At 44.4% G+C, this 11,048-nt stretch overlaps 1 protein-coding gene across 1 annotated transcript in view; it reads left to right on the top strand.

Annotated features, from left to right (window-relative positions):
• The first annotated feature begins 10,255 nt into the window (after positions 1-10,255).
• Positions 10,256-11,048, top strand: part of sdc2 (syndecan 2) — a 111,647-nt gene continuing 110,854 nt past the window's right edge. The window contains exon 1 of the mRNA XM_069921797.1: positions 10,256-10,436. Within this exon, the coding sequence (XP_069777898.1) occupies positions 10,377-10,436 (60 nt within the window). The 5' untranslated portion in view covers positions 10,256-10,376. The remainder of the gene's footprint in view (positions 10,437-11,048) is intronic.

Raw genomic sequence — 11,048 nt, 5'->3', positions numbered from 1 at the left:
TTCATCTGGATAAAACTTTTTCATGAAGGATAGGTCATGTGGTAAAGTCCAGCTGACTGAGACATTGCACAGCAATAGGACCAGGTCCATTTTGCATAACATCTGGAACAGGTAGAACCTTATCACATCGTGGCACTTGGTGCCTTCTTACTTTGATTCCACGCACAGGCTGTTCCAGCCACACACGAAGGTGTCATCAGAATGAAGGCCATGTTGGGTATTTCATTGCTCTAGGTTGTCTGGTAACTTGCACATGGAGACCTTCAGACCCTTTCCATCTCACATTCCCATATGAACGGGAAGATCGTTCTGGTGACCACCAGGGTACAGTACAGAAATGTTATCGAAATGTTATAAAAGTTATCTAAGTTCTTGGATGATCACCAACAAAATGGTCATTATCCCACCTCAATTACACTATTCGATGCCACCCTTCAGAATACACTTAAATGTCTGGACAAACACATCCATATTCATTCTTTTATTCTCCTTAGCATCCAAATGAGTCAAATGTAAGGATATATCTCTGAAAAAAATATAATAAACCTAGTTTAAAAAAATTTAGACAGGCCCTTTCAGCCCATGAGCCCATGCCATCAAAATATCCTAATTAACCTACAACCCCCATATGTTTTGAAGGGTGGGAGGAAACCAAAGCTCCTGGAGGCAACTCAAGCAGACTTGAGAGGACATAGAAACACCTTACAGACAGCGCTGGAGTTGAATCCAGTTTGCTGGCATTTTAATATCATTGCGTCAACTGCTATGCTAACTGTGCCTCCTTGTTTATATCACTTTTCCTATCTACCTCTGTGAAGCAGAGACAGTTTTGGAAGACAGTAAAAGTTTCCTATAAAAGTGTGACAGTAAAAATAAGTGTAATCAAAGAACATAGAATAGACAGAATTGTACAGGACCTTTAACTCACGATATTGTGCCAACCAATATAAACCTATTCCATGATCAATCTACCTCTCCCCTCCCTCACACTCCATAAAGCTCCATTTTTGTTGCATCCATATGCCTATCCAAGAATCTTTTGAACAACTCTATTGTATAATGCCCCATCACCACCCCAACTGTGCGTTCAGGTAATGACCACTCTCTGCATAAATAAACAACCTCTGACATCTCCCCTAAACTTTCCTCTGCTCACCATAAACACGTGGCATGCTTGGCATGGCAGTTAGTGCAACGCCTTTACGGCACCAGTGATTGGGACTAGAATACGAATCCTGCGCTGTCTGTAAGGAGTTTGTATGTTCTCCCCCTGCCGGTGTGGGTTTTCTTCAGGAGCTCCGGTTTCCTTCAGCCGTGTTGTAGGTTAATTAGGTGTAAATTTGGCGGCACGGACTTGTGGACCGAAATGTTCTGTTACCATACTGTATGTCTAAATTTAAATAAATAATCCCCTCTGGTATTGCCTTTTTCCCTCCAATAATCACTGGATTGAACACCTTTGCTTTTCCTTTCCTGGTCAACAATCAGCTTCTTGCTTTTGGTGATATTGAGTGCAAGGTTGTTGTTGGTGCACCATTTGGCCAAGTTTTCAATCTCCCTCATGTATGCTGACTCATCGCCCCTTTTTATACAACCCACTATCCTGGTATTGTCGGTGAATTTGTAGATCATGTTGTTGTTGTACCGAGCCCCACAGTCACAGGTGCAAAGCAAGTAGAGCAGAGGGCTAAGAACACAGCCCTGTGGAGCTCCAGTACTGATGGAGATTGTGGAGGAGATGTTCTTACCAATCCTCACTGATTGTGGTCTGGAGGTGAGGAAATCAAGGATCCCATTACTCAGTGGGATGCTCTGTTCTGCCTAACTCTGCATTCTGTCTATATCCTATTGTAATCTACAACAACTTTTTATACCATCGACTACCTTTGTGTCATCTGCAAACCCCTCCACTTTGTCCAAGTCACTTATAAAAATCACTAAGAACAGATCCCTTTGGAACACCATCACTCAATGATCTCTTGGCAGAATACATTTCATTTGCTACTACCCTGTGCCTTCTGTGGGCCAATCAATTGTGAAAGCACGCAGCCAACTTTACATTTATCCCGTGCCTCATGAGGGAAGTTTAGGGGAGGTGTCGGAAGTAAATTTTTTACACTGATTACCTGGAATGCATTGTCGGAAGATGAAGCTGATACATTTAAAAAACTCTTATATTGGATGTAAGAAAAATAGGGAGCTATGAACTATGAGGGAGAGAAGGGTTAGAATGATTGCAGAGTAGGTTAAAATGGGTCAACACAACATTGTGGGCCAAAGGGCCTGTATGTTCGATAATGTTCTAGATGAGCCTATTATCAGAAGCCTTGTCAAAATCAGGGATTATACAATGTGCAAAAGGTTATTGGTCTTAAGCTGTGGTAGTTGAGACACTTTGCATTCCACCCACACTCTGCGTATCGGAATGAATGGTCATTGTTGTGGATGGACTCAATCAAACCAAGAGAGTTCCAGCGTAACGTTGCTGTGAGAGGTCCTTGTGTCACTCTCCATGTGGTATAATAACACATTCACTGCATTCTCAGAAATATTTGATATGAACAACAATGTGGGCGGCATGGCTAGTGTAGTGGTTAGCGCAACACTGTTACAGCGCCAGTAACTGGGTTTGAATCCAACGCTGTCTGTAAGGAGTTTGTACGTTCTCCCCGTATCTGCTTGGGTTTCCTCCCACACTTCAAAACATACAGGGGTTGAAAATTAAATGGGTGTATTTGGACGGCACGGCTCATAGGCCAGAAGGGCCTGTTACCAAGCTGTATATCGAAATTTAAAAAGATGTAAAAAAACAACCTGAATTGTTTGGATGCCATTCAAGAAACTTGGTTGCTATTTTTTTATTTCCAGGCTGTTGTTGACTCTTGAAATGGTGTTCTCTCATGTTCTCTTGAAGTGAAAAGGAGTACAAAACAGGTAAGACTCTGCAGATGGAGGTGAGATGGCAGATTCATCGTGAGACCAAATACAGATTAAGTGACTGCTTCACTGAACACCTACACTCTGTTTGAGGGTCTAAACTTGAGTTTACTGTTGCCAACTATTTTAATTCCTTCAACCATTCCTACAGTGATACATCTGTCCTTAACCTCATCCATAGTCAGTAAGGTGAAACATAAACATACACATTCTATTCCTCCTAGGCAGCCTTAAACCTAATATTATGAATGCCGATGTCTCTAATTTTAGGTAATCTCCACTGATTCCACTGTTCCCATCTCTACCTACTCCTAGACATTTATTTTCTCTCTCTAACTTTTCTTTCCTCACCTCACATCCTAATTGTTTGTCCCTCTATTTGTCTCTCTACCTCTCGTGCCTTTTTAAATATTTTAATTGAATTATATATACATTGTGATAACCTGGTACCTGTACAGTATATTTTTCTTGTTTTTACACTTTTTATTATATGTATGAAGTGTAAGAACAAGAAAAATATACTGTACAAGTACCAGGTTATTACAATGTATCCTGAAATAAAAATGAACATCACAATTAATAATAAACAGATAGAATTCAATATTATATCTCTAGTTCCTGCAGAAAAAAAATAGAAAAAAAGACTAATTTATCCTAAATCTATAACCCCCTAAACTAAAAAGAAAAAAGCCGCTGGGACGCCTTAATCCACTAAAAGGGTAACAGTAATGGTACGTTGGTGAATGACCTTATATGTAAATAAGTAAGTTCAAGAAGAGATTATCAACATTTCATATGTTATATACCTCTCACACCTTCTGTCCTATCACCTCTGGGCCTTTCCCCAGTATATGGCCCCCTTTATAAATGTAATTTCACCTATTCTATCTTCGACCTGGTCAAGGGTTCACACGCAAAATGTTGACTGACTATATCTATCCATAAGATGTTGTCTGACCTGCTGAGTTCCTCCAGCAATTCTTTGCTGGTTCTTACATGCTCTTTGGTTCATAGACATGACAGCAAATTCTCTGACACCACAAAATGTGCTACTATTAATCTGACACTTGTTTGTAAGCAATTACTTCATTCTTCTGTGGAATATAATTATCCGTCATTTCCATATCTTTGCTTGCCTTAATGAATGCTCTACCACAGTACCAACATCACATGAAAGCAGTTTTGGTCGAAGATTCCTGCTCACCACTCTAAAGATAAATTCTTTGTCTATCAACATCACACTAGAGTTGTTGACTTCTAGACAGCATTCCAACAACTTTCTAAGACTTCTTCATCAGTCCTCCAAAATCTTGCAACTTTTACCAACTAGAAGGGCAACCTCTACGTAGGAATATCCCCCTCCAACATACCGAACTGTCTGACTTAAATGTATATTACCACTACTTTAGAATTGCCAGGTCAAAATCCTGGAACTCTTTTGCTAACAAGTGGTGCTTATCCCTTCATCACAAGGAATGCTGTGACTCAAAATGGCTCAGCAGACTGTTTTTACATCCAAGCCAGGACAGGGCATTTTCTGTGGCCAAGTCCCACAAATTAATAAACTTTATGTTGCTCTTTGAGGTTGAGTGAGGAAGGTTTCTGAAATAGATAGGGATTGAACAAGAGAATTAAGTCCAAAGATCACAATCTTGTATAAGGGGAGCATGTGATGATTCACTAGCCTTGAGAAGGGTCCAGCCAGGGCAGGAAAAAGGCTAAATTGTCTGCCCGTTCCTTACACTATTTGATTGCACATGGGTTTTGCTACAGGGAATACAGATAGTAAACCACCTACACGAGAAAGATGATGGTGTGCTGAATAAAATGCATGGCAGATTGGAAAGTTTTCCAGAACACTTGCATGGAATTCCTTTACTAACAGTTCTTGTGCAGAGCTTGGAACTCATCCTTTGCAGGGTCAACTGTCATTCAGCATCCAAGGACCTTCTACCACCCTGACTTAAAAAAAATCAGGTTTGATTAGCTCAATGTTATTGAGTTTTATGCACGATCTAAAAAATGAAATAAAACAAGTTTACGTTTTGCTTCTAATTCACTACAAGGCATCCAAAGCAATTGTGGGCAAACTTTCTCTGTAGCTAAAATAAAAGTTAATTAAAAAAAGTAAAAACACAATGCAGGAGAAATTCAGCAGGCCAAACAGTGCCCTTTATGTAGCAAAGGTAAAAATACATAACTGACATTTTGGGTTTGAAGCCTTCGTCAAGATATGGAAAAGCGTCTGAACAAAAGAGTGGGGAAAGGGGGAAGGTGTGGTTCCAAAGGCAAGAAGTGATAGATGCAGAAGGGAGGGAGGGGACAGCAGCAATCAAGGGGAGGAGGTATGGCTGCATGAAGGGAGGGAGGAGAGCTAGACAGGCGAAGGGAAGGGAGGAAGGAGATGACGAGAACAGGTTAGCAGAAACTGGAAAAGTGGATGTTAATGCCATCTAGCTGGAGAATGCCCAGTGGGAAAACCACCACAAAGTGGAAGAACAACACCTGATTTTCCCTCTGGGCACTCTCCACCAGATGGTATTAATAATGAATTTTCCAGTTTCTGCTAACCTGCTCTCCTATCTTCCTTCCCTTCCCCTTTCCAGTTCCCCTTCCTCCATTCCCCTCTCTTCACCCAACTATCCCTCCTCCCCTTGATTGTTGCTGTCCCCTCCCTCCCTTCTCCACCTATCACCTCCTGCCTTTGCAACCACACCTCCCCCCCCCCCCACACTCTTGTTCAGACACCTGCCGACATTTTTCGTACCTGATGAAGGGCTCAAGCCCAAAATGTCAGTTATGTATTTTTATATTTGGTATACTAAGGATACTGTTTGACCAGCTGAGTTTCTCCAGCATTCTGTTTTTACTTCAACCACGGTGTCCACAGATTTTCGTGTTTTATTCGAAACATTAATTTCTTTATTAAGGGCTGAATTTGAATTTAATTAAATACAAGAAAGGAACAATATTTTTGTAATACAGAGCAACATTACTGACTGAAAATAAACATTTAAAATATAAATAACTCAACCAACACACAGTTTCATGTAATCAGTGGCCAAACACATAATTACTTGGAAAAATCAAGTACATTTTTGAAACAAAGCCTTTGAAAATATTGCAGACTGTATAAACAGTCTTTGAAGAAATCTAAATGTAAAATTGTTTGTGACTGTTTTGCAAAGTAAAATGCATCTTGTCTTCCTATAAGGGTTTGTTTTATTTATTATGATGAGACTTTTAGATGTATTTTTTTCCCCTCACTATTTAAACATAATTACTCACAAAGCAATCAGCCTCTTAAGCTTCACCTTTGGCTTCCGTAGGCCAGCCCAAGTCTGGGGTTCACTCACAAAATCACTCTGTCTTGTTATTTCTTTTGATTAATTATTGAAACCAATTTTTAAATTTCTAATGTGGTCTTACTGGCTTTGTGTGAAATTTTGAAGCACTTTTAAGATATTTATATTATTTTAAAGGCATCATGAAAATATATTAACATTCGAACTGCTGGAAACACTGAACATGCCAGGCACATGTCCAAAAAGTGAAACAGAGTTAATTTTTGAATTAACCTTTCATCAGAGAACTCAGAGGAGAGAAAGCAATTAAATTTTAAGTTACAGAGAACATGTGGAAGGGATGTATTCTAGATTGGGTGAGGTCATTAGTGCCATGGAGATAAGTTGTCGAGGCCATAATTTCTGATTTCAGATTTATTGAATCACATATAACCCTAAGATTCTTTTTCTTGCGGGCAAGGCAGAATTACCACTTATTCCTAGTGCAAAAAAAAAGAAACATAATGTACAGATGTAAACAAATAAACAAATGCAAACAACTGACTGTGCAATGCAGAGATAAAAAAATAATAAAGTTCAAAAGTAAGAGGAAGTGCAAAATGAGTTGGTTGTTGAGGAGTCTGATGGTAGAGGGGTAGCAGCTGTTCCTGAACCTGGTGATGTGAGTCTTGTGACATCTATATTACTTTCCTGATGGTAGCAGCGAGAACAGAGAATGCAGTGGGTGGGTGTGGATCCTTGATGATTGCTGCTGCTCTCTGAGCGTTCCCCGTAGATGTTTTCAAAGGTCAGGTGGGTTTTGGCTGTGATGTCCTGGGCTGCGTCCAATACCTTTTGCAAGGCTTTATGGTCAGGGGTACAGGTGCCTAACCTTTTATCCAGAATCATTGGGACCGGACACCTGCTGTTTGGAATCCATTGGATTTTGGAATCATTTTGATTTTGGTCCCATTAAGGAATTGCCTCTTACCTAGCCCCTGCCATCCATTCCTTCCACCCCCCAGCCATCTATTGCCTTCAGCCTCCCCCCACCGTCTGTCTGTCACTCTCCCTAGTCTTCCGTCTGTCACCCTACCCCCCCGGCTGTTGGTCCCCAGGGCTGGTGCCAGACTACTTTGTGCCCTAGGCCTGGCTGAGCACAGTGGGGGGTGGTTCTGGGTGGGCTGAGTGTGGGTTGGGGGGGCTGGGCTGGTGATGGCTGGCCAAGCTGAGTAGGGGGGGTGCTGAACGGGCTGAGTAGTGACCTGACATGTGCTGTACAGGAGTCTCTCAACCAGTGCTTCTATCAGGTGCAGATCGGAGGTGACGGGGTGACCCGGGAACTCAGCCAAAAAGATGGCCAGCATTGGCTGCTTGGAGCCATTGGTCAAGTGGGACAGAAGGTTGTACACGAGGTGCAGAGCTGCAGGAGGAGCAAGCCGTCGGGGCGGTGAAACTGAGCACCGGTGGCTTTCAGGCACTCAACCAGCTCAATGGGACAGCACCAGGGTGGTTCCAGCTGCATGGGGGCTTATGGGTAAGTAAGATGACCAGTGCTCTTGCATTAAGCCAGCTGCCACCTGCTTCTCTTCCACCAAGTGCTGGGGGCCAAGAGTCACCTTTCCATCAAAGGTAAGAGTGGGCATCCACTGGGGTGGGGGTGGGGACAATGGGACTGGGGGAGTGGGTTTCCATCTGAGAATTTATTACTGGAAATTAATGTTACTTATGTGTAATGTCATCTACTGAAAAATACGCTGGATTTTGGAGGCTGCTGGTTTTTGGAATTCCGGATAAAAGGTGAAGCACCTGTATTGGTGTCCCCATACCAGACTGTAATGCAGCCGGTCAGCACACTTTTCATTACACATCTGTAGATATTTTCCAGGGTTTCTAATGTCATATGAAACCTCCACAAACTACTGAGGAAGAAGAGGCACTAATGTGCTTTCATCATGATGCCATTAGTGTGTTGGATCCAGGAAAGATCCTCTGAGATAGTAACTCACATTAAATTTGATGGGTTAATGGACCATTTAGAGAAAAAATATGGAAGGAAATCTATGAGGTGAATGCAGATGGAGAATGAGAATACAGAAAAAAGAATGTGAAAAGTTCAAATTTAAGCTTATTTTCAAATTATACCTGGTGCAGTGAGAAGGATTCTTTTGTGAACAGTGAAACAAGTCAATTCTAACATGCATTCTGCTTTATGTAGTCGGAGAGCAAGAGCACAATTATTTAACAGAGTTTAATGTTGCAATGAAAAGATCATTAATATATAGCAAAGGTTGCATAATATGACTGTTGTGAGGTTCATTCGGGAGCCTGATAGGAGGAGGGAGAAGAGTGTGTCCAGCATGGGATTGTTGGTTGCCTCTCCTAGGCAGTGAGAAGGACAGATAGAGCCGATGGAGGGGAGGGAGGTTTGTGTGAAGATGCATTCACCACCTTCCTCCCTTCTTGGATGGAGCAGCTCCTGTACCACACTGTAATGCATCCAGATAGTATGCTTTTGATGGTAGAGGTTAAGGGACGTAGACATGCAAAACTTCTCAGGAAGTAGAAGTGTTGATTGTTTTCTCGACTGTCACATGTTTGGTCCATGTCAGGTCACTGAAAATACTTACTCCCAAGTTATCTGTTCTGTCCACTTCAGTGCCATTCATTTGGACAGGTAAGTGGGGTCTACCATGCCAGTAGACTCTTAACCTCCTTCCTGTGTTTCATCTCATCATTGTTTGATATTCACCCTATAACTGTGGTGATGTCAGTGAATTTAAAATGGTGTTTGAGTGGTATTTCGAGACACTGTGTGCGTGCCGAGGGTCTACAATAGCTGGCTGAGTAGACATCTTTACAGAGTGCCACTTATTGCGGTCTATTAGACAGGAAATCAGGATTCAGTTGCAGAGGGTGGGGGAAGGAGGGGCGCAGAAGCTATTATCCAGATGTTTGACGATGAGTTTACCAGGAACTATGGCAAATCTATAGTTAATGAATTGTGAACTGACAGGTATCCTTAATGTTGCAGTGCTCCAGGGCCAAGTAGAGTACCAGGGAGATAACATCTGCAGTGGACCTGTTCGATGATAGGCAAATTGAAGTGGGTCAAGGATGACTGGTGATCATAAACCATGACCAGCCCTTCGAAGTTCGTACCCTTTAACGTGCAGAATGCAGGGCTGATGGACAAACTTCATGAATGGAGAGGGTAAAACTGAGCCAATATCCCAAATGAATGACTTTGGACAAGAAATGACTTTGGACTCCTCAACCACCAACTTAATCAGGACTCATTGAAGGACTCTTGTGCACTTTATTGACTTTCTTTGCTCTCCCTGTGTTGCAGTCATTTTGTTTACCTTCGTTATCTATTTACAGTTGTTTTGATTGTTTACATGTTTATTTTGTTTGCACGACCTATTAGGGGTAGTGCTGCCGTGGAAAAGGAATCTCAGGGTTGCATGTGATGTCATGTCGGTCTCCTGACAATGAACAGACCTGTCACAGACAGGGCGAGCAGCCGGCGTCGGGAATCCTGCCGGCTTCACTTGATTCCCGGCTCCAGTTCGGTCCGTTTCGCGATCTTCCTCTCGGGTTGAAAGCCCTCCCCTGCACGCACACGCGGGGGGGCGCTGCGGTCCTCCCTGCCGTCAGGGAGCCGCTCTCCGGCCAGCGCTGCGCGCGCATGGTCGCCCGCTTCCACCAGCGACCGCGGGCGGGGGGAAGGGGGGGGGTTCCCACTTAAATCCCAAAGCCGAGGCGTTCGGAGGTTATTGCAGAAGAGTTAGGCAAGGGTTGAGAAGGGAACTCCTCTCTATTTTTTTTGCATCGGATTCGGTCGATTTCTTCCCCCGCCCCCCCTTTATCAAGAGCGAAGTTTGAATGAATTACATTTAACCAGGGAAGGAGGAGTTGAAGAGAGGGGCGCGAGGAAAAAGTCCGCGGAAGAATATCCTGGGGGGGGGGGGAGGAGGAGGAGGACCAGTCGCATCGGCGTGGATTGCGGTGGTGCGGTGTGGAACGGGAGGTAGGGGGGTGGTGGGGGGGGCGGGAACGGGAGCCGGCGGCTTGACGAAGAGACCCGGGACGTTGGGCGGCCCCGCTCGCCAGCTTCTGCCGCTTCCACCGTTCGGCACCTGGAGCGCAGCGATGAGGAACGGCTGGCTCCTCCTCACCCTGGGACTGTGCGCGCTCGCCCGCGGAGAGCTGGTAAGTGCGGAGCCAGGGCCACTTGAGCACGCCGGCTCCTCTTAATAGGAGAGGGTCCGAAATGGTCATACCTCTCCACTTCTCAAGGACGAGGGAGGGGAGGGGGATAGGGGGGGGATGAGGGAGGGGGATGGGGGGGGATGAGGGAGGGGGATGGGGGGGATGAGGGAGGGGGATGGGGGGGATGAGGGAGGGGGATAGGGGGGGATGAGGGAGGGAGAGGGGGGATGAGGGAGGGGGATAGGGGGAGGAGGATGGGGGGATGAGGGAAGGGGATAGGGGGGATGAGGGAAGGGGATAGGGGGGATGAGGGAAGGGGATGGGGGATGAGGGAAGGGGATGGGGGATGAGGGAAGGGGATGGGGGATGAGGGAAGGGGATGGGGGAGGGCGATGAGGGGCGGCTAGACTTGCACTGGAAAGCAAACTGCACCTTCGCCTGCAAGTTGTGTTGGTCGATTTCGAGATTAAATTTCAAGACCTTGTCACACAGTCTGAGTGAGAGTTGGAACCGAACAGGAGGTCTCTGGCATGTGTTTGCACAGCGCTCTTGAGCGATGCGGGAAGGTGGCATTCCTTCATTCCCCCCCCCCCCGAACCGGGTTTGCCCGCA

This window comes from Narcine bancroftii, chromosome 2, assembly GCF_036971445.1.
Source record: "Narcine bancroftii isolate sNarBan1 chromosome 2, sNarBan1.hap1, whole genome shotgun sequence".
Lineage (NCBI taxonomy): Eukaryota > Metazoa > Chordata > Chondrichthyes > Torpediniformes > Narcinidae > Narcine > Narcine bancroftii.
Note: the sequence above shows the minus strand (reverse complement) of the source record. Positions and strands in the feature narration are given on the sequence as shown.